General features: G+C 47.2%; 1 protein-coding gene across 1 annotated transcript in view; it reads right to left on the bottom strand.

Annotated features, from left to right (window-relative positions):
• Window positions 1–24860, bottom strand: part of MYSM1 (Myb like, SWIRM and MPN domains 1) — an 83299-nt gene that overhangs the window by 33658 nt on the left and 24781 nt on the right. The window contains exons 7-11 of the mRNA XM_068242065.1: window positions 23717–23815; window positions 20851–21545; window positions 17568–17698; window positions 17374–17477; window positions 5034–5105 (exon numbers count right to left, since the gene is read on the bottom strand). Coding sequence (XP_068098166.1) covers window positions 5034–5105; window positions 17374–17477; window positions 17568–17698; window positions 20851–21545; window positions 23717–23815 — 1101 coding nt within the window. The remainder of the gene's footprint in view (window positions 1–5033; window positions 5106–17373; window positions 17478–17567; window positions 17699–20850; window positions 21546–23716; window positions 23816–24860) is intronic.

The raw sequence follows: 24860 nt of genomic DNA, 5'->3' as shown, positions 1-24860 counted from the left end.
GTTTCCACCGAAATGGCTGGGCAAGGAAGACATTCGGATTGGCGGTTAGAAATTGTGTGGCTTTACGGTTGGTCTCTGCCACGACTAGGTCTAAGAGATCCTGGGTGATGAACAGATAAAAAAAGTCTAGGGGCGATCCTAGATTATCTGTCATCACCTGGACTCCAGACTGGGCGGTGAAAGGGGGCAGTACAGGTGCGGCGGTATCAGGGGATTGCCAATTTGGATTTGCCAGCACCTCTGGTAAACTAGGGGTAGTACGGGCAGCCCCGCCATCAGGGGGGGACAACTGTTACAAGAGTCACGGGCCCGGCCGCCTGGAGCTGTCAGGGGGGGCCCGGCCCCCCTGTTCACTCACTGCGGCTCCGCTACAGGCCCTCTTCACTCATGTGTGACTGTCTGTGATTATATCTGAGCAGCCTGCGGACAGCTGCTGCTCTGAGCTAACTCGTCCTGGTGCGCTGTGGCCAATCACAGAGGGAGGGCGGAGTAACAATTAAAAAGAGGCGCTTCTGAGCTCTGTGATGGTGAGAAATCCCAGTGTAGCCAGGCATCACTGCGATCTTTGCCATGCCTAATGATTCCTACAGTAGCAGTGTCCCTGTGTGCCTGCTGAACGCTGCACGGTCTGCCCAGCTCCAATCCCCAGGAGACCACACCAGGTGCCGACGTCTGTGCTAGACAGGACAGGACAGGAGACCTCTATGCAGTGCAGCCTGCACCACAGTCTCCCCTCATCCTCCAGCGTGCAGATCAGGAGAAGTAACAGTAGGGAGGAGGGGAGACCAGCCATCAGCACACACAGATAGTGTGCTCCTGCAGGCAGCTGCCCTATGTCAGCCAGACGAGAGAGGAATGCAGCCCAGTAGACGGATGAAACAAGCCACTGAAGGGAGGGGGAGAAAACGAGTAAAGCCAGCCTGCCCATGGATGGAGAGGAGAGTTACACTGGTGGAAAAACAGGACAGAGGGGCCTGAGCTGAGCCACTACATCATTGTATAAGGTAGAAGTAAATTGTGCGGTTAAGTCTCTCTCACTCTCGTCTCTCTCACTCTCTCTCTCTCTCCTGACCTCTCTCTCTCCTGACCTCTCTCTCTCCTGACCTCTCTCTCTCTCTCTCCTGACCTCTCTCTCTCTCTCTCTCTCCTGACCTCTCTCTCTCTCCTGACCTCTCTCTCTCTCTCTCTCCTGACCTCTCTCTCTCTCTCTCCTGACCTCTCTCTCTCTCCTGACCTCTCTCTCTCTCCTGACCTCTCTCTCTCTCTCTCTCTCCTGACCCCTCTCTCTCTCTCCTGACCCCTCTCTCTCTCTCCTGACCCCTCTCTCTCTCTCCTGACCCCCCCCCCTCGTTCTCTCTCTCCTGACCCCCCCCCTCGTTCTCTCTCTCCTGACCCCCCCTCTCATTCTCTCTCCTGACCCCTCCTCGTTCTCTCTCCTGACCCCCCCCCTCGTTCCTGACCACCCCTCGTTCCTGACCACCCCTCGTTCCTGACCACCCCTCGTTCCTGACCACCCCTCGTTCCTGACCACCCCTCGTTCCTGACCACCCCTCGTTCCTGACCACCCCTCGTTCTCTCTCCTGACCACCCCTCGTTCTCTCTCCTGACCACCCCTCGTTCTCTCTCCTGACCACCCCTCGTTCTCTCTCCTGACCACCCCTCGTTCTCTCTCCTGACCACCCCTCGTTCTCTCTCCTGACCACCCCTCGTTCTCTCTCCTGACCACCCCTCTCGCTCTCTCCTGACCACCCCTTTCGCTCTCTCTCTTCTGACCCTTCTCTCTCTCCTGACCGTGTGTGTGTGTGTGTGTGTGTGTGTGTGTGTGTGTGTGTGTGTGTGTGTGTGTGTGTGTGTGTGTGTGTGACCCTGGCAGAGAAGGAACCTGCCACTACCTGTAATGCTAGCCTACCCACCACTACACCTAACACTACTTTTACTGAACACAACACCTAACACTAGCCTTCCCACCACTACACCTAACACTAACCTCACTGCCACTACACGTAACGCTACACCTAACACAAGCCTTCCCATCTCTACACCTAACACTAACCTCACTGCTGCACACACTGAGGTGACACACAGAGGGACACTTTTTCGCTGCGCCGTGCTGCGCGTGCCACTTTCTTTGGCGTCAGAACCACGTACATTTTTCACCGCTACAGGGGTGGGGTGGCTATTGGGCGGGCACAGCAGCCAGTGAGTGGGCACGGGAGGGGGGCCCAAGCCTGATGATGTGTGAGGGGCCCCAAAATTTCTGATGGCGGCCCTGAGTACGGGCCCGTGTACTTGATGGCTGCGACTGGGGTGTTACTACACGTGCCACCGAACCAGTTTCAACTTCCACGCTGGTGCTCGCCACTTCACCAGGGTGTACGGAAGTACTGGTTCTAGGTCCAGGAGATGCTGTGCTGCCTGCCCCACCATGAAATCTCAGACCAGCACGAGCACCACTCTGCTGCCCTTGAGGCTGATCCTGCGCCACCTGCAGTCCAACGACATGGGGTGTGGTACGCCTGGCTCTAGCCGGGAACTCAACCTCGTCATCACTATCGGTCAGTGAGCCACTGCTCAATTCAGGTACAAACTCTGACCCAGATGATTCGTCGAATGGTTCGTCCCAATCGTCCTCATCCGACTGGGCCATGTACCTGAGAACCTCATCATCGGAATACCCCTTTCTTGCCATGGTGGACTGCTAAATTTAGGGGGTATTCCTCTGAGACTACCCAGAAAAAAGAGCACCTACTTAGCGAAAGGGAGTATTTGAGCGGTAGAAAGCTGTGATCACTGAGTTTTGATTAAAAAAAAAAATCAAAACTGATGTTTACAGTGCACAGCTAGTGTACAGTGGTTTTTGCAGTGATCAGAAAAAAAAATTCTGTCACTGCGGTGGGGTGGGCTGAACGCAAGTGCAGGCGAACGATCAGACCTGATCGGGCAAACACTGCGTTTTTTAGTGGATCCTAGTGACCCTAATGGATCTGACTGCGATCAGTAATGATCACTTACAGATACTATATAGTAACAATGTTGATTAGCGACAGTGATGACGCTAATTAGTGACTGTGGTGCAGTGGGCTGAGTACTAACTGACACTAACAAAGGGGCCTAGCTAACTGGCCTAACTGCTAACACTAGTGATACTAAAAAAGTGACAGTTTCCACTGATCACTGTTTTTAGATCACTAGGATAGTGACAGGGGGGTGGTGGCGAGTGGGGAATCAGAAGCAATCACAGGCCAATCACGGGACAATCAAAGCCAATCACAGGCCAATCACGGGACAATCACAGGCCAATCACAGGCCAATCACGGGACAATCACAGGCCAATCACAGGGCAATCACAGGACAATCAAAGCAAATCACAGGGCAATCGCGGGACAATCAAAGCCAATCACGGGACAATCAAAGCCAATCACAGCCAATCACTGGACAATCACAGGGCAATCACGGGACAATCACAGGCCAATCACGGGACAATCACAGGCCAATCACGGGACAATCACAGGCCAATCACGGGACAATCACAGGCCAATCACGGGACAATGAAATACAATGACAGCACAATGAAATACAATGACAGCACAATCAAATACAATGCACTGGGAAGGTGATTGGGGGGGGGTCTGAGGGCGATCTGAGGGTGAGGGGGGTTGATTAGGTGCCCGCACGGGGCAGATTGGGTCCTGATCTGATGGGTGGCAGACACAGGGGGTGACCGATGGGAGGTCAGTGAGTGATTACAGGGGAGAATCGATGTAAACAATGCACTGGGGAGGTTATCAGGGGGGGGGTCTGAGGACAATCTGGGGGTCTGGGTGGGTGATCAGGTGCCCCCAAGGGACAGTTTAGGGTCTGCTCTGATGGGTGGTGGTGACAAGGGGTGATAGAAAAGTGACAGACAGGTGATAGACAGGTGGTCAGTGGGTGAGGCAGAATTATACAGTATACAGGGGTGGGGGTCTGGGGGGGGGGGTCTGGGGGGATCTGAGGGTAGGGGAGGGGGTGATCAAGGGACCCTAGGGGGCAGTTAGGGACGTAATCTACAGATCAGCGTCGGCAGATAGTGGCAGGGGGTGATTGATGGGTTTATTAGGGGGTGCTTGGGTGTACACAGGGGCGTGCTGGGGTAGTCAGGGGGGGTCCTGAGGGCTGGGGTGGGTAATCGGGGGGTCTGTGGGTGCAAAAAACCTGTTTGCTGCTCTCACTACAGGGCTGCCTCCTCCTCGGACGATCCGTGCGAAGCTGCGTGCAGAGGAGGAGGAGGCAGCCTGTATAATACACTTTGTCATGTAAACAAAGTGTATTATACATTTCTATTGGCCAGATCGTAAATTTAAACCCCGCCGGCGCTGCTAATTGGCCGGCGGGGTATCGGGCAAGGTGGGCGGGGCCTATCGCCGCGGGGAGCGCGCGTCATAGATGACGCGATCGCTCCCCGTACACGCCTTAAGGACCCGCCGCCGTCAGGCGTATTGCGGTCCTTAAGGCATCCACTTTGCCGCCGCCCATGGGCTGTGGGCGGTCGGCAAGTGGTTAAAGGAATCATCAGGCAAAAGTAAAAAAAAAAAAAAAAAAAAAAAAAAAAATCAGTCTTACTCACCTGGGGCTTTCTCTAGCCCCTTGCAGCTGACTTTCCCATGCCGACCGCTCTGCCGCCGTCCCGTGCTCCCCGCACGCAGTAGTTCTGCGCCTGTGCAGTGCGCTGCGGACAACGTGGCCATGATTGACAGCGGCGTTTCATGCAGCCACAGTAAGGACTACCTCGAGGTCAGACTGAACAGTGTGCGGGGAGCTCGGGGCGGTGGTGGAGAGCGGAGTGATAGGCGTGGGACAGTCGGCTGCAAGGGGCTGGAGAAAGCCCCAGGTGAGTAAGGCGGATTTTTTTTATTTTTGCCTGATGATTACTGTAAGGTGTTGGGGTTTAGAAAGTACAGAAGTAATTGTATGCTTGACAACAAAATATACATTTCATAAAACTGAAACACATCAGAAGAGAGGGAAATCAAATTTATTGTCTAACCTCAAACGTTTTGTCCCTCCAGGTCCTTTGCGTCACACCAGTTGCCCCATGGGTCTCTGACACGCCTCCGCCTCGTACGCTAAAATGAAAATGAAATTTAGATCCTAAAGGGAATCTAAAGTGAAAATAAACTTATGAGAATGAATTGTATGTGCAGTACAGCTGAGAAATAGAACATTAGTAGCAAAGAAGAGTCACATGTTTTCCAGTACAGGAAGAGTTAAAGAGACACTGAAGCGAAAAAAATATATATGATATAATGAATTGGTTGTGTACTATGAATAATTACTAGAAGATTAGCAGCAAAGAAAATATTCTCATATTTTTATTTTCAGGTATATAGTGTGTTTTCTAACCATTGCATCATTCTCTAATATGTGCAGATTACACAACACTCAGCATTCAAAATGATTCTTTCAGAGCAGTCTGTGAACTAATGACCTCTCCTCTAGCAGAGAAAAAAGAAAACTGTTCACTTACAGTTGAGATAATAAAAAGTCAGAAGACAGCCCTCTCTACGACTTTGAAAGTCCTAGAGATTAATGCTTTTTTGCATAGAGATAACAACTGGAGTTTCTTAATTCTTCCTGTACTGGAAACAATTACACTGATGTATCTGATCTTAATGTTTTATTTCTTAGCTATGCTACACATACAAATCATAATATCATAAAAAAAAAAAATTCACTTCAGTGTCTCTTTAAGAAACTTCAGCTGTTATCTATGCAAAAGAGCTTCTCTGAGCTCTTCCAGGGAGACAGTCCTGTTTTCTGAAGCACTTATACATCAAAGAAACAGAGAGAGACAGCTTCTAATAAGGTTTTACTACAAGGGAGTTCAAAGGGTTATTAGCTCTGTTCTGTTTTATAGTTTAAAATAGAGTGTGATTTGTAATTGTAAATATTCCAGAATTATGCAATGTTATTAAAAAAAAAAAAAAAAACAACTATATAACTGAAAATAAAAATATGAGATTAGTTTCTTTGCTACTAGAGTTCCAATAATTATCCGAACTAAACATACAATTCATTATAGCATACTTTTTTTTGTCGCTTCAGTGTCACTTTAAATTGTATTGGCTATTTAGGGAATTAGAAAGTCTTTTTAAAATATAAACAGGGAAGAATGGTGAATTTGTCAATGGAAAACAAATACCGGTAACTATAGTTGTGACGCTAGCACACCAGGTGTATTAGAGAAAGCAGTCAAGGGAATCATAGAGGAAAGCAACACTTCTATGAGATGAAAAGAAACAAAAAAAAAAAAAAAAAAAGAATGTACTGCTGCGCTAGAGCAGGAGTGCATTATTTTTTTGTGAAATTGTCAATGTGCCAGTCATCATCACTCCAGAAGAGGAAGCCGTGAAGAGCAAATCCAGGACAAGCTACAATTCAATAAGCCAGAAGTCATGCCGATTAATTAGCTGCTGGCTAATTGGTCCGTGGCTTGGATTTGCTAGACAACTCTTCCTCTTCTGGTGAAGTCAGCATAGAAGTATGAACAGAGGCACCAAAATAGAATAAAACCGTCTAAAAACAGTTTAACCACTTGAGGACTGCAGTGTTTAAACCCCCCTTTTATGGTCGATTTATTGTCAGATCGATTATTTCCAACATGTTCGATTTGCTTTCCGATCGATTTCCGAGTATTTTCGATCGATTTCCTATTCAAGTTAACAGAAATCGATCGGAAAATACTCGGAAATCGATCGGAAAGCAAATCGAACATGTTGGAAATAATCGATCTGACAGTAAATCGACCATAAAATCTCATAGTGTGTACCCAGCATTAGATCGCAGCGCTGTACAGGGTTATTAGGCGGCGATTTCGCCATCTAACAGCCTCCGAACGGCGATTGGCGATGGAAGACTGAAGGCGGAGATGCGCGCAATCGGCATGGAGTGGTCCTGAGGCTGCCACGGTATTCACGCCAATTAGTGTGGAGCGGTCGGCAGGTAGTTAAAAAGGGGGAAGTTGATGGCCTCCCTCGAAGAAAACGGACATAGATTTTTTATTTTTTTTTGTGCTAAATATAACAAACACAATTATTTGTAGCTCCAGTTTCCACAACTGGAGCTACAAATACATATTTTTTTGTGCTAAAAAAGCAGAGTTAGTACCTGCTAACGATGTTTTCAACAATCCTCCAGGGCAAAGGTGAAAAGTAGCTCCTCCCAGGAACAGACAGCACTTCCCCTATAAAAAAAAGTCAACATGGTTAGTCCACCCTCAGTGCGTTTAGCCAAGTACCCGACAGGTGAACATTCCACTAACCCATAAACGTGCAACTATCAGACACAGACAATTAACACCCGGGTGGGATCGTTGCCCTGAAGGATTGTTGAAAACATTGTTAGCATGTACTAACTCGGCTTTTTCCCCACAATCCTTCAGGGCAAAGGTGAGACGATTAACAAGTAATACAACCTTAGGGTGGGACCAGGGGCGGACATACGGCCGTGCAGGCCGTGCCGCCGCACGAGGGCCCCTGAAGTTCCGTTTTCTTCAGGGGCCCATGGCATTAAGTACTTTTTTTTTTTTTTAATATTTTTTTTTTTTTTTTATTATTTTATTCCCGGGGGCCCCCCGACTCCTATCCTCCCTCCCTCCCTCACCTCGGGGGCCCCCTCCCCGATATGCGCGGCGGGAGAGCGAGCGAGCGGCAAATGCAGGAAGGGCTCTCCAGGCATCCGCTAGAGGCCCAGCCGCTTGGTCTCCAATATGTCTCCAGTTGGAGACATATTGGAGACTCAGCGGCTGGGCCTCTAGCGGATGCCTGGAGAGCCCTGAAGACTTCCTGCATTTGCCGCTCACTCTCCCGCCGCGCATATCGGGAGGGGGCCCCCCGAGGTGAGGAAGGAAGGGAGGGAGGGAGGATAGGAGTCGGGCCCCCCACCCGGATAGCTACCCACCCCGGCTACCTACCCACCGGCTACCTACCTACCCACCCCGACTACCTAACCACCCACCAGGCTTCCTACCTACCTACCCACCCGGCTACCTACCCACCCACCAGGCTTCCTACCTAACCACCCACCCAACTACCTAACCACCCACCCGGCTACCTACCCACCCGGCCTACCTACCCACCCACCAGGCTTCCTACCTAACCACCCACTCAACTACCTAACCACCCACCCGGCTACCTACCCACCCGGCTACCTACCCACCCGGCTACCTACCTACCTACTCGGCTACCTACCTAACCACCCACCCGGCTACCTACCTAACCACCCACCCGGCTACCTACCGGGCTAGTTACCAACCCACCCACCAGGCTACCTACCCACCCACCCGGCTACCCGGCTACCTACCTAACCACCCACCCGGCTACCTACCTAACCACCCACCTGGCTACCTACCTAACCACCCACCCGGCTACCTACCGGGCTAGTTACCAACCCACCCACCAGGTTACCTACCCACCCACCAGGCTACCTACCTACCCACCCACCAGGCTACCTACCCACCCACCAGGCTTCCTACCTACCCACCCGGCTACCTACCTACCCACCAGGCTACCTACCCACCCACCAGGCTACCTACCTACCCACCCACCAGGCTACCTACCCACCCACCAGGCTTCCTACCTACCCACCCGGCTACCTACCTACCCACCCAGCTACCTACCCACCCACCAGGCTTCCTACCTACCCACCCGGCTACCTACCTAACCACCCACCCGGCTACCTACCTACCACCACCACCCGGCTACCCACCCACCAGGCTTCCTACCTAACCACCCACCCGGCTACCTACCTAACCACCCACCCGGCTACCTACCGGGCTAGTTACCAGCCCACCCACCAGGCTACCTACCCACCCACCCGGCTACCCACGCACCCACCAGGCTACCTACCTACCCACCCACCGGGCTACCTACCTACCTACCGGGCTAGTTACCCACCCACCCACCAGGCTACCTACCCACCCGGCTACCTACCCACCCACCCACCAGGCTACCTACCCACCCACCCACCAGGCTACCAACCCACCCACTCAACCAGGCTACCAACCCACCCACCCACTCACCCACCCACTAGGCTACCTATCCACCCAACCACCCATGGGAGCTGCGCGCCGGATGGAGGCTGGGACAGGAGGTCTGCTGCTGCAGGTGAGTAAATGTTTTGTTTTATTTATATTAGCAGGTGTATGTTCTGGGCAGGTCTGCCACATGATTGCATGTATTTTCTTCGCAAATCTGCCGACATGATTGCATGTATTTTCTGGGCATATCTGCCGACATGATTGCACGTATTTTCTGGGCATATCTGCCGACTTGTTTGCACGTATTTTCTGGGCATATCTGCCGACTTGATTGCATGTATTTTCTGGGCATATCTGCCGACTTGTTTGCACGTATTTTCTGGGCATATCTGCCGACTTGTTTGCACGTATTTTCTGGGCATATCTGCCGACTTGATTGCACGTATTTTCTGGGCATATCTGCCGACTTGATTGCACGTATTTTCTGGGCATATCTGCCGACTTGATTGCACATATTTTCTGGGCATATCTGCCGACATGATTGCACGTATTTTCTGGGCATATCTGCCGACATGATTGCACGTATTTTCTGGGCATATATGTGTATTTTCTTGAGAAAACCTGCACAATTATGTGAATTTTCTGGGGAAAGGGTCACCAAAACTTGGGCCCACTGTCTTTGCGTTGCACTTTTCAAGGGAACCTGAGGTGAGAATAATATTGAGGCTGCCATATTTCTCTCCTTTTAAGCAATACCAGTTGCCTGGCTGCCGTGCTGGTCCTCTGCCTCTTATTCTTTCAACCATAGACCCTGAACAAGCATGCAGCAGGTCAGGGGTTTCTGACAATATTGTCAGAACTGAGAAGATTAGCTGCATGCTTGTTGCTGGTGTAATTCAGTTTATTACTGCAGCCAAATAGATCAGCAGGGCCGCCAGGCAACTAGTATTGTTTAAAAGGAAATAAACCCTCACCCCGGGTTCGCTTTAAGTTACAGTTAGCTCCGCCCTCATCCGGTCATTGCCACGCCCATTTTTTTGCCGCGGCGCTACGCGCCGCAGGTTCTGTCCACTAATTTTTGCCGCGGCGCGCTTTGCGCGCCGCAGGTTGTAGCCACGCCCATATTTTGCCGCGGCGCGCTACGCGCGCCGCTGGTCATAGGGGGCCCACAATTACAATTTTGCACAGGGGCCCACTGCTGGCTGTGTCCGCCACTGGGTGGGACCACTGCTTGGAGAACGTTTCTACCAACCGCCTGGTCGTGTGCAGACATTGCATCAATTCGGTAATGACAGATGAACGTAGAAAAGCTTGACCACGTTGCTGCTTTACATATTTGCTCAGGTGAAGCCCCTGCATTATTAGCCCAAGAAGCTGCCCTAGCTCTAGAAAAGTGAGCTTTAAATGAGGCAGGAGCCTCACTTCCCATAACTCTGAAAGCTTCTATAATAGCTAACCTAATCCAATTAGCTATAGTAGATTTAGAAGCTCTTTGACCTACAGTTTTCCCTGAAATAAAACCGATAATTAATCTGTCTTCCTGACATCTGCAGTTCTGTTCAAGTATTCCAGAACACATCTTCTAACATCTAATGAGTGAAAAATCCTCTCTTTTCCACAACTTGAATTCACACAGAAGGTAGGCAAAATAATATCCTGCGACCTGTGAAACCTAGACATAACTTTTGGACAAAACTTTGGATCCATCTGTAATACTAACCTATCCTGAAAATAAGGACTTTTCATAGACAAGGCCTGTAGCTCACTAACCCTTCTGGCTGTAGTGATGGCTACTAAAAAATACCGTCTTTAATGTAAGAAATTTAAAAGAACTGTCCCCTAGCGGCTCAAAAGGACCTTTGGACAGCCCCTCTAATACTAACGATAAATCCCAAGGAGAAACTTATGGCTTGTAAACTGGCAGTTTCCTAGATGGAGCCTTCCGAAATCTCAGTATTGGAGAGGAAGACAAGGGGATACCTGAAAAGGCAGATAAGGTAGCAATCTGCACCTTAAGCGTACTCACAGAAATATTTTTATCCCAACCGTCCTGGAGAAACCAGGACTGCTGGGACTGACAAGCTATCAAACTCAGAGCCAGATAACCAAAGATGGAAAGTCTTCCAGTATTTCAGATAGATCCTCCTAGTAACTTCCTTACAGCTAGTAACCAATGTAGAGGCTGCCTTCTCAGATACTCCCAACTTTTTGAGTAAGGCTAATTCAAGATCCAGACTAACAGATTCAATCTGCCCGGATGCGGATGCCACAGGTTCCCTTGTAGCAGTAGATCCGGCTTGCAAGTAAGTCTCCAAGGGTCTTCTGATGCTAACCTCCTGAGAGCTGAAAACCAGCTCCTTCTCGGTCACCAAGGTGCTATCAAAATCATCCAATTTTGACAACCTCTCCATTTGCTGATGACCGCCGGAATCAAATTGAGAGGAGGAAACGCATACAGAAGTGGAAAGTTCTACTCTTGAATGAACGCATTCACCCCCCGGCTTTGATCTCTTGGATTGAGAGAGAAAAAAGTCTGAATCTGGGTATTGTCTTCTGTTGCAAACAGATCGATTGACGTTGTGTTCCTCATCGGTTTATGATGTGTGAGAAAACACCTCCTTGTTTAGAGACCATTCTGATGACAGAATCCTGCTTCTGTTCAGTTTGTCTGCATCTATATTGAGTGTTCCCTTGAGATGAACAGCTCTCAAGGATGACACATTCTTTTCTGCCCAAAACAAGATGTCCTCCGCTTCCTCCTGCAACAACAGGAATCGCGTGCCTCTCTGTTTGTTGATAAACGCTACTGCCGTAACGTTGTTCGACTGGATCAGAACATTGGACTGCAACAGTATCGATTGCACCTGAAATAAAGCCAGCCTTACTACTGTTAATTCCTTTCAATTGGATAACCTTTGAGACTCTGATTTTGTCCATTTCCCCTGAAAGGCTCTGTGAGCTATATGAGCTCCTCAGCTCCAGGCGCTTGCATCCGTAGTTATTACGTTGTCTACAGGCCCCTTCCAAGGCCTGCCCTTCACAAGGTAGGATTCCTCCAACCACTGTTGCAGAGACAACACACAGTTTGAGGGATTTTGACTTTGAAGTCTAATGTTTGTGGACGACCGTCCCAATTTTCTAGGAGGAACCTCTGTATCTTCCTGATATGCGCTAATGCCCAGGGAACTGCCACCATCGTAGATGACATTAACCCAAACACTGACAAAATCGTTCTTAGGGAAACTTTGTCTTCCCCTTGTAATGATTTCACTGCCAAACTTATCTTCAGAATCTTCTTGGGAGGAAGGAAAATCATCTGTTTTACTGAATCCACTAGCATGCCAAGAAACTGAGTTCTCTGACTTGGAATTAGAGAGAACTTCTCTGGGTTGATGATCCAACCTAGGGATCGGAGATGTTCCGATACCAGATTCAAATGGCTTTTCAGCTGTTCTGCTGAACTTCCTAGAATAAGCAAGTCGTCTAAATACGGAATGGTTAAAATCGATTGTTCCCTTAACAGAATTAATGCTTCTCCCAGAATTTGTGTGAACATTCTTGGGGCAGAAGTGATCCCAAACAGGAGGCAAACAAACTGGTAGTGTTCTACCATCCCATTTATTCTCACTGCAAAACTTAGGAATTTTTGTGATTTTTTGGTGAATCGGCACATGCCAATATGCATCTCTTAGATCCAGAGATGCCATAAAGGCTTCTGGAAACAATAACTCCCTTACTGATTCCATCCGAAAAATTTTCCATAAACCGACTCAGGTTTGTTAGGTTCAGAATCAGGCACAGGATGAATTCCATTACTTTGTACAGCTCCACGGAATATGTTGGCGCTTTATAAATCAATATTATTATTATTATTATTATTATTATTATTATTAATTCTGTCTTAGCATGTTCTGCAATATGCTCAAAATCTCTGGAAACAGAGTGGGATCTCTTAGGGCCTTTGAGATCACAAATCTTGATGGTGGAGGAAGGGCAAACTATTTGGAAACCAAACATTATTGTCTGACGAATAAATGGATTTTTTGCCACTTTTGCCCACCTAATAGAAAGTATCTTAGCCTTCCTCCCACCACCTGACACGAGTCATTGGGATTCTGACTGGATCTCTAGAGCTTTAGACTTAAAGCCCCCTTTCCTGGACTTGTCAAAAGTCCACCTCCTGCCTTTACTTTGATCCTTAGAGGCATCCTTTTGATCACTCCTTGGCTTACGAAAAAATTGTTACCACAGTCTTCTGTTTAAACAAAACTTTATTTTTATTCGAGCTGAATCCAGCTCTGGACCAAACAACAATTCAGCTGAAAGAGGAACACCACACAGCCTGTTTTTGGATGAGATATTACCATCCCATATTTTAAACCACAAGGCTCTAAGCAGGGCCGGATTTCTGGCAAGGCCAACCTAGGCTATGGCCTAGGGCGCCAGAAAATTAGTGTTGTTTAGGGCGGCAGAGTGGCTATAAAGTGTGATGAAACACAAGCAGATCAAAGCGCCCGACCGCGCTATCATTAATGCCCCCTGCCCGCCAGCTGTAGTGTGCGCTCTCATCCTCCACCATGGAACATACTCTGCATCTGCTGTGACAGCAGACAGACCCAGTCCGCCCGCAGCTACGCTGTTTGAAGTTTGCAGATAGCCGCGGGCGAGTCTGGCATGTGACCCGACATGTGGGGGCAACTGGCGGGGGTTAAAATATCCCGGCGGGGCACAGGGGCCAGGCAGAGATCATGCCCAGAGCTTGGAGGCAGCCAGCGAGCTAACACACAGCAACAGGTCAGGCAACTTACACATGTTGCCTACTTGCCTGGCTGCAGCTCAGCTGACTGTCCTCCATAGTGTGCGCTCGCCGAATCCGATCTCCATTCCGCATCGTGGGGGACTGGAGGATGAGAGCAGCAGCACAGAGATATCTTGCAGGGCACGGCTCTCTGTGTTCCTCGCTGTCCCAAGCTCTGCCGCCCCGCCTCCTCTGTCTCTCTCCCGGGTGCATCTCACAAGTAAGTTCTTCCACTGCAGGAACTGCCGGGAGACATGTGTAAACTTTATTCCTTCCCTCGGATCCGACTCCTTCCACCATTTGGAGTTTTAGCACAGACATCCCAGCTGTGGTGAGTGTAATGAGGACCGAGGGACCTGGGAGGACAAACAAACAATGCCTGTCTGCACTCAGATGCAATTTAGATAAGCTGCCTTGCTGGGGATGGGGGCTGCTGCCTGCTGAATGCTCTGTCTGTCAGCTGACAGCCTATATGATTGAGGGTGCCCATACACATTATTTGATTTTTGGCATCAATATCCAGCCGATTCGATCATAGTGATCGAATCTGGCTGAGATTGATGCCACAGCATGGTCACTCCATTGAATGTTTCCATTGATTTCTTGCTAAAACCACCAATCCTCCAAGGTGTAAAAATGTGTGTCCACAGAGCTTGATTGGGTGCGCAGTGGTATCGTGAAAGACCAACGGACCCCCTATTATTATGATTTACTATTTATATAGCGCCAACATCTTACGCAGCGCTGTACAGAGTATATATTATCTTGTCACTTAACTGTCCCTCAGAGGAGCTCACAATCTAGTCCCCACCATAATCATATGTCTATGTATGTATTGTGTAGTGTATGTATTGTAGTCTAGGGCCAATTTTAAGGGGGAAGCCAATTAACCTATTTTTATGTATGTGGGAGGAAACCGGAGTGCCCGGAGGAAACCCGCATAGACACGGGGAGAACATACAAACTCCTCGCAGATGTTGACCTGGCTAGGATTTGAACCTGGGGACCCAGCGCTGCACGGAGAGAGCGCTAACCACTACACCACCGTGCTGCCCCTAGCCAGTCTTCCCTCCAAGTGCATGTGTCCTCTGCCCCCAAGCCCGTGGGAAGTGTGTGTAAGCAGCACACCTGTCTCACCAGTGCGACTCCTCGCCTCCTCCTGTGTCCAGCATATTTCTTTATTGCTGCTGGAGCACCTGTACTACATGACACTGCCGCATGTACTAACATCACTATTCAAAAAGCTGCCAGACACAGGAGGAAGCGAGAATTCACGCCGCCCTGACATGAGCCTGCAATGTGGCGAAATAAACGATTTTACTCTGATCAAAATCGAATCAGAGTGGAATCGATTCCTACCACACACAATACAAAGATTTTCAATATATTCCAGCAGAACATCAATTGAAAAAAGATTGAACTGCAGCATTACACTGTGCAGTGCAAGGCTTTTGGCCGTGGATCAACTGCAACACCAGGCCAATTAATCTAAATCTTTCATCTGATTTGATCAAAATTTTATTATGGATTCTAAAAGGAATCATTTTAGAAATTAATACCCTGCAGATTAGATAACTTTGTTCAAATCTCCCAGGAAAATCAATGCATATGGGCGTCCTGGCAGCAGGCATGGGAGGCAGTAGCATAATATATTGTGTGTGTGTGTGGGGGGGGGGGGGGGGGGGGGCGCGGTTGTTAAAAGTTGGCCTAGGGCACCAAAAAGTAGAAATCCGGCCCTGGCTCTAAGAGAAACATTAGAGCAATGGGTCTGGCTGTAAACCTAATTGCTTCAGCAGAAGCATCTGCTAAATATGCAGCAGTTTAAAATGAGAATAGCAATAGAACTCAACAATTGCTAAACAGGTGCACCAGCCAGTATGTTAGCTTTGAGCTGAATAATCCACAGCTCCAAAGTTGTGGCCACACATGTAGAGGTAAAAGCCAGCCTAAACATAGCCACACTAGCCTCCCAAGACCTTTTCAAATAAACATCCACCTTTTAAGTGGATCCTTCAGCTTTGTATACTTGATAATGAATAAACAAAACAGCTACCACATCCTCAATACAGAATTTAAACTTTGAAACAGATTCAAATTCTATTTCTCTAGCGTCTGAATCCTCAGAACTAGCTGCAAACTCAGCCTGACTAATATCAACTTCAGTCACAGATACTCCAAATACAGCAACCTGAGAAGTGGATGGATTAGCATTCAATAATGAGGACTTAATTGATTCCAATGAAGCATTAATCTCCTCTCTAAAGGATTTAATGTATCCTGAACAGAGTGACCCGGCTCCTCCCCTACAACCCTCTGTATGCACAACTGACAGAGTTTTTGCATAGGGCAACATAAAATTGCACAAAGGGAATGTTTTATCATTAGGAGGATGCCTATGCTTATCTGCAGCCGCAGCAGCAGCAGATTTAGCAGAAGCCTTAGTATTGGCATAATTAACAACACAACAAGGCACGTAACTCTGCTCACAGCTATAGCACAATCAGCCCAGAAAGAGAAACCATTATCTCACCTTTTGGGCGGCCTGGTTGCTCTCAATCCTCTCAGCGTCTGACATGCTTCCAGCTGACACATCCAGCGCAGGACAAACTCTCTCTGAGCAACAGTGCTACAGGCCCGCGCAGCTTCCCCTTTAAACATATCTAGCCTGCCGCGAATGGATGAGTGGCGGCCCGGAAGCTGCAGAGAGAGTAATGAGCCGGCACTACAAATTGTTACCTTCGGCATACCCGCCGGAAAGTACGCATCCGGTCGCGGCCAAGCGTCCTAATGGCCGCAATGCGCTCCACGCTGCACATGGCCGCCGGCTTACCTCCGTCCTGCTCACTCCGCCTCAAGGCCGCCAAGGAGAACCCACGCCTTCCACTCTTGCTCTCCCTGGAAGCGGGAGAGAAAGGTAGGCAAACCCCAGTAAAGATCCAGCCTGGGGCGCATGGCCAGACTGCCTCAGTACCACAGTCTCAGCCACCCAGAAGGATCCACCTGCAGCCCAGCACACAGGCTTCACCCAGAGGGGAGATGCCGACCTGCCTGGACGCAGGAACAAACAGCACTGAGGGTGGACTAACCATGTGACTTTTTTATAGGGGAAGTGCTGTCTGTTCCTGGGAGGAGCTACGTCTCACCTTTGCCCTGAAGGATTGTGGGGAAAATAACAAATCTATGTCTGGTTTTCTTCAAGGGAGGCAAGTCCACCAACTTCCCCCTCTAGACTGTTTTTAGTCTACAGAGAGCAACTTCTTAGAACCTGAGTGGGATCAGGTCATAATTCTCCCCACCTGCCGTTTTTAGTGGTTACCTGTGTGGTAACCCACGTTTGTGAGTATACCTACTACTTCTCGCATTATTATACTGTGAATCACAATGGTACTACTCTATATTGGGCTCTCTGTTTCTGTTTTTGTTTTACAAGTGGTAAAGCCAGCAGTTTAGGCACATTTTCCTCTTATCACTGTATGTGACCTGGACCTTTAATTCCCCCCCCCCCCCCCCCCCCCCCCCCGCTAGACACTACCAGTTGTGAGGCTCAGCATCCCCTCACCATAGTCTGCAGGCGGTGGGCGAGCTCGTACGCCTCCAATGTGTCTTTCACCATTTTGCATTTTGTTTTATCCAGCGGTCGGGGACGATTGTAAACAGCTTGCTCTGAAATTTGTATAAAATGTAAGTAAAAGTTGTCACTTTCGAGACAGAGGAAAAAAATAAAATAAAAAAAACAGCAATTTTTGTTCATACCACATCCAAAGTTAATGGCACCAATTAGTTCCAGGTACATGTGGATACGACCGATACAGTTCACATCGCCGCAGTTCTTCAGCCCGGGGCGGACGGAGGTTTTGTTCAGGTAATTTGGCTTACAGTTTTTCCTGCAAAACATGGTGGGCGGATTTAGAGGATATGATAAAGGATAGAGAAATGGTACCTTTAAAAAGTGGCACATAAAGGACCCATGCATATGCTTATTATTAGTAACTCTAATCTATTGTAAAGTTATCGTTAAGGTGACAGTATTAGACGACGGCTGTACAGACATGCTGACTGCCTACTGCAAAGAAACCTGTTCTGTTCTATTAAGAGGGGAGGGAGACAAGCGAGTGCGAGGCGCCCTGCTGATAGGACTATAATATTAAAGCAATTATGGATGTTCATCATTGGACATCTGTTATGCTGCATCTACAAATGTGTTTTGGGGACACCTGGATTAAAATTGCACAGGTGTCCCCAAAGGACATTAGTAGATGTAGGACTGCATGGTGGTGTAGTGGTTAGCACTCTTGGCTTTCTGCGCTGGATGCCTGGTTCGAATTTCAGCCAGGGCACTATCTGCATGAAGTTTGTATGTTCTCCCCATGTCTGCGTGGGTTTCTCCCACATCCCAAAAACATACATGCAGATAAGTGAAATGGCTTCCTCCTAAAAACTGGCCCGAGACTGTGATATATACACTACATGATACATACATAGACCTATGACTATGGTAGGGATTCGATTGTTAGCCCCTCTGAGGGACAGTTAAGTGACACGACTCTGCACAGCGCTGTGGAAGATGTTGGCTCTTTATAAATACTAAATAGTAATAATTGTGTTGGGTGACAAATATTACTGTGTGAAAATGAACCTTAAAGTCAACCTCCAGACTAAACATCTACTCAGCAGAACTGAAAAGGCTTGGTGTTTAAAGGAGAACTGTAGTGAGAGGTATATGGAGTCTGCCATATTTGTTTCCATTTAAGCTATACCAGTTGCCTGTCTATCCTGCTAGTCCTCTGCCTCTAATACTTTCAGCCATAGGCCCTGAACAAGCATACAGCAGATCATGTGTTTTTGACAGATATGACAAGATTAGCTGCATGCTTGTTTCGGGTGTGATTCGGAAACTTCTTCAGCCAAATAGACCAGCAGGATAGCCAGGCAACTGGTATTGCTTAAAAGGAAATAAATATGGCAGCCTCCATATATCTCTGACTACAGTTCTCCTTTAACAGTTTCACAGCATCAGAACTTTGTTTTTCTTACCAAAGCATAATTTTTAGCTGCATTTTTAGCTAAGCTCCACCCATCAAAGAAAAAAAGCCTGGGCTTTTTTTTCCCTGATGCTGTGCAAAGCATAATGGGATTTTCTATGTTGTTATTCACTTTGCCTAGCAACTGGGAGAGGTGCTCAGGACACAGGGCAGTTGGAATTGTGTCTCATGCTCCCTGTCACCTCCTTTCAACCAAAAAGATGGCTGCCCTCATGAACTCAAACATTTGCCTGTTCTTTTAAAACAGTGTGGGTAAGAGATTATATTATCTATTTTAATTAACATAACTAATGTAACTTAATGACAGTATGTTTGTTTAGGCTGGAGTTCCTCTTTAAATAAAGCCTAGTGTACAAGGACCTTTCACGTCACGGTCATTTTATTATTAGTTTTAATGCAGGTTTACTACAGGTCAGCTGCGGTTTGTCAGTTTCTTTGTTTCTCTATGTGTACATGGATGTTCTGCTTTAGTTCTGGTCCAGGTTATCATAAGAAAGTGTCACACACCTAAGGTTCCATGTACACTATCCCCTTAGATAACCCACTGCCATCAATTTTGTTAAAGAGTACCCACGGCATCCGGGAACACAAAAGAGAGATACTTACCTAGGAAGAGGGAAACCTCTGGATCCTGCAGTGGCTTCCAGAAGGGATGATCAATGAGATGCAAATTCCTAGTTGATGCAGCACTACACAGATTTTGCATGCAAATTTTTGCAGCTTGCAATCAAATCCTGCTGAGGTAAAATTTGATTAGTCCATAGATTTGAATACAAAATTTGCACAATCCTGCATCAACTCGAAATGATTTGCATCTAATTGACCATCCCTAGCTTCCAGTATCCTCCTCCAGCCGCTGCCCGGGACCCTCTTGATGATCACATCCATGCTCCTCTTCATGCACGCCTGCACCTGCACAGTAGCACGGAGCCGCTCGTAGATAAGTGGCTCTGACTTGTGCAGGAGCAGTAGGGCTGCACTCGTACATGGAGAGTGGCCCCATTACACTCTTATCGGATATGTTCTGGGGGTCACTTGCACAGCAACCGTGGGGGCCAGGAGTGATATTGTGGTAAAACCTCTTCCACGGTGTGATGTAGTTTCCGGTCTGTGAACCTTGTTGCATTGTGGGAAATAACATCGGTTTCCAACTGCCAAGCAACCAGTATCTCCCCCTGTACATATGTATATCTATAAAAAAAACAGCCTTTTAAGCTGGCCACTGACGGTCTAATTTCTAGCGAAAAATCGTTCAAGCGATCAGAAATTCTGATCGGATTGGTTGTAAATAATCTCCATTGGTGGACACAATCGATTATAAACGAGTGAAAAAAATGTCAGCAAAGATTGGTTAGTTGATGGTGTAGTGAACAATTTTTCGTCCGATTAGAATTTCTGATCGCTCGAACGATTTTTCACTAGAAATTGGACAGTTAGTGGCCACCTTTAGTGTATCGCATTGTTAGGGGGCGCGGTTAAAGATAATGGCAGTTGGTGCTGGCTAGTTTTCATGTCTGCCAGTAGTAAAGATGATTACGTGCAGGCTCATTGTGGATCAAAAAATATGAACAAATTACATGTTGAATATCAACATTTCTTGACCTCTCCTCTATTTTCCTAACTTCTCACTTTGCTGTGTATTGATTTTTTTTCCCCTTTTCACTAAACTTCCTCTTTACATGCTGGATTTATCAGTAACAGTGTATCCAGTGCAAGTAAGGCGACTTTTAGAATATTTGTAATCCTGATATCCATCTTGCTTGTCTGTTGTACTATTGAACCACTTCAACTAGCATAAGCAGGCCCTAATTTCTCGTGACTCTGATCTCCACAACCTCGCTCCCTGCCAGAAGCTAATCCACTGGTCACAGTGCTGTTGTCCCTCCTCACCGTTCCATAGGAACAGTATGCTTTGCTTCACTATAGCCTGTGATACAGATATTTGTTTTATTTAAAAGGTAATGGCGTTACCCCTAAAAAGGAAAAAGATTTACCATTGATCCAAGATGTAATTGCGGATCCTCAGGTAGCGCTCCGGAGTCTTGGCTAAGCGTCCCTCAAAGAATTCTGGGATGGCTTGTTTTTCTTCTTCTTGAATAAAATCTGGATCAAGCACCACTTCCTGATCAGGAGGTCTCAGCATTTCTGTGTCGTAATGGACCTCCTCATGTTCGTATGGAGGAGATGAATAAGCTATGGTTGTGTCAGTATCCTGAAGGTTTAAACTTGGGGAGGACTGACTGAGCACTTCATCTTGCAAGGACACTGAGGTTTCACCATGGGTCGCGTGTGTGAAGGAACAGAGAGAATCCCCGTCATCAGAGTCTTTTATCTGAGGAAATGGCTGTGGAATATCTATGTGTGTTTGTTCTGGTGTGAGGTGACTTTGGCTTGTGAGGGAATGGATGGCCCCTTCATTCACCTGGCAGGTCCTATCTGCTGGATTTATCTTTGTGTCAGTCCGGTCTCCTCTTTTAACAAACCCCTCATCCATCTCATCCGTTATGTCGACCTCTTCATCGTCTGATAAGGTCTCAATTTTAACAGCATTAAGGTTGGGGTCCGCCCGCCCTCGGAATGTTGACAGGTCATCTCCTGTGGCAGCTTCCCCCTCAAAGCTGTCTGGGTGGAAAACAGGAAGGTCTGTTGCAGTCATCTTGGCATCTTTCTCTCCATCCTCAGTTTTGCACTGCAGACACACAACATATGCTTTATTTCAGAGGATTTTAATTTGTTTTACCTTGCAAATCAAACCACAATATGGCAGAAGCTTGAAGCAAACCTGAACTGAAAAATAAAAAGTCAAAATAAACATATACACATCATACTTACCTACCACATAATCTATTTATTAATTTCTTTCTCCTTTCCCACGTCTTGTTTGTCACCTGAGATCAATGGAATTCTCTGTTCTCCATTTTAAAAATGGCCACTACCCCGTAACAGCTTCTGGGTCAGCACTCAGTGAGCCATAGAGAAAAATGGAAACTCCCTTGCACATCAGTTGTCCTTTCAGTTATAACTGACAGCAAATGTTATAGTGAAAAAAGGCCCTAAGGGTCCTTTTGCACTATATCAGTTGCTGTCAGTTCTAACTGAAAGGACAACTGATGTACAGGCTCCACGTTTCCCTGTGGCCTCTTTCACACTATATGCAGAAAAACTGAAGAATTTTCACAATGCTAGGTAAAAAAAAGGCATTAAAATGCAACGCATTAAGTGTAAATGGGCACTTAGGCTTTCAGCTTCTGGAGATACAAGTCTGACAAGATTTTGTCAGAACTGGAAAGAGTAGTTGTTAGAAGAAAATGGTGAGCTTCTGAGAGGAACTGATGTTGAGGTAAGTATGTAATATTCATTTACAAATTACACCATGTGCTTATTTTAAATAATTTCACTCAGTTTAGGTTCACTATAAATATCCATGACAGTATTTTATCTTCAAAGTTTCATCAAAAGATTACAGAAGTAAGGTATACCTCAAACCACATACAAGTTTGTATGTGAAAAAAATGTACTTCCATTACATTAGAAAATACCGCAAAAATGAGTTTCTCATGATCATGATGTAGCACACATGGAGCCGGACCCAACTCGTTTTATCTCCTACGGTTCTCCTAGGAGATATTTTTCAATTTCTGTTCAGGCTACATTCACACTTACAGCGTCGCCATAAATTGCGGTACTTTCCCCTGCTGCAGCTCGCCGTGAGGGCAATGTAAGTCTATGGAGACTATTGCAACGCGACAGAAGTAGCAAAATCACAGCAAGCCTGCTGCAAACTCTGCAGTGCGTTGCCGAATGATCCCTGCCTACCGCACAGGATTTGAAGCAATGGAAGTCTATTTGGTAAGTGTAAAGGAACGATCATGGTAGCAGTGGCCATATACGTTTTCTTTATAGGAAAACTTTAGTTTTCTAACTGAATATGCTCCTAAAAGAATCCCCCCCTCTCCCCTTTAAGACAGGGTTCACACTCCTGCCCAGGGGCTCTCCTGCTGCAGGAGGAAATATAAAGGAGATTATGATTCTGACACTGATCATTGTGAAAATCTGCACAAGTTTTCACGTTCCTATGCAAATTTTCACTTTTTTACCTCAGCTAATGAAAATCAATGGGAATTTGCATGTGATATGCTACAAAATGTAAGGGTAAGCGAAATGAGCACATTTCAATCACCACTAGGACAGAAGGAGGCACAAAGGGGGACAGAAGGAGGCAGAGATGGCACAGAGGGGGACACTGAGGAAACCGGGGGACAGAGGTGACACAGCGGATGGCAGAGGTAGCACAAAGGGGGAAAGGGGGCAGCAATGATGGTACAGAGGGACAAAGTAGAGGCAGAGGGGGCATAAAGGGGGACATTGAGGGAACAGGGGGACAGAGGTGACACAGCGGGGGGCAGAGGTAGCACAAAGGGGGAAAGAAGGCAGCAATGATGGTACAGAGGGACAAAGTAGAAGCAGAGGGGACATAAAGGGGGACATTGAGGGAACAGGGGGACAGAGGTGACACAGCGGAGGACAGAGGTAACACAGAGGGGGGCACTGGAGGCTCGGGGGGGGGGGGGATAAAGGAGGCACAAAGGACAGAGATGGCACAGTGTTCCGACTTAAGAGCAGATTCAGGTGAAGAACAAACCTACAGTCCCCAGCTTGTTCGTTTACCAGGGACTACCAGCTCCTTCTCTGGACAGCTTTAAAAGAAGGCTAAAAACTCACCTCTTTTCCCTAGCCTTTGAGACTGCATAATGCAGGGTCACAGCGCTTTGAGTCCCCAGGGAGAAAAGCGCTATAGAAATATTGTTATTGTTATTGTTAAACTACATACTCGTTATTAGAAGCCGAAAAAAAAAATACCTTGTTTTTAAAATACTGCTGGGCATAGCTCTTCACTTGTAACACTGTACGACTTCCAATCAGCCTGGCAATATTCGTCCATCTTCTGCCAAACCGAGCCTGCAGGGCACAGCAGCACAAATGTTTTCAGAAATTGTGCAACAACTTTCATTTATTTAACTTCACTTTTCTGCCTTTTACCAAAATGCATAGGTTTTCCAAACACATTACATTAAAGCAAACCAGAAGTGGAAATAAACTGAGGAGTTAAAACTATTTTATCTATTGTCCTAAATCTAATTCGGGCTTTCCTGGAAGTGACGAGGTGCTTGACTGACGCCGGAGACTTGATACTCACGCAAGTTATGTAACATGTATAGCGTTACTGATGTAGCTGGAAATGCGCACAGCAATTTTGCCGTAGTCGCTAGAATCAACCTTACAAGGTGGCAAACATTGGTACATGTAGTACCAAGCCTACTTAGCTTGCCTGTGTTAACTTTTTATTTTTATATTTTGTGACATTGCTAAAGGTAAAAAAAGAAAAGAAAAAAAAAAAAAAGAAAAAAAAGAAAAAAAACCTGTGCTTTTATGTGTGCAAATGAGGGAGTCAAGCATCAGTCAAATTCAGCCCTCCTGAAGATTATATAGAAGGAAAAACACGTTTATCTGTCTGCACGAAGACTCCTGATAATAGCAAGCCTATAGCTGATAATTTTACAGCCCTACAGCTCTGTTAAATGTATAAGCTATATAGGCTCTCTTTACACCAGCTGTTTTAGATGTACAGTACAGCCTGGCTTCTAGGGGCATAAAGAGATGATTTGCATATTCAGGAGGGATGCATCATGGGAATCCAAAGTTGCTACCTTCGGTTTTCAGAGGGCAAATTACATGGAGTGTAAATTTGCTGTCCCGTGAAAATAACTCAACACACTGCCATTCAAGAGAACCCAAGGCAGTGCGCGGTAGAGGGGGGCTGGGGTAGGGTCAGATGGGACACAGAGGCATGTTCCTTGCTGTAGGACATGCCTAAGTGTTCCCCCTACACCGCTCTCTGCCCCCCCACACCCCCCCAAAATTACCGACAAGCGATTTTCGCTATTCTGGAGGGTAATCGAAGAGAGGTATTCCCTGCTTAAACAACCACTAGGGCTGTTCCTGT

The sequence above is a fragment of the Hyperolius riggenbachi genome, chromosome 6 (assembly GCF_040937935.1).
Source record: "Hyperolius riggenbachi isolate aHypRig1 chromosome 6, aHypRig1.pri, whole genome shotgun sequence".
In the NCBI taxonomy this organism is placed as follows: domain Eukaryota; kingdom Metazoa; phylum Chordata; class Amphibia; order Anura; family Hyperoliidae; genus Hyperolius; species Hyperolius riggenbachi.
Note: the sequence above shows the minus strand (reverse complement) of the source record. Positions and strands in the feature narration are given on the sequence as shown.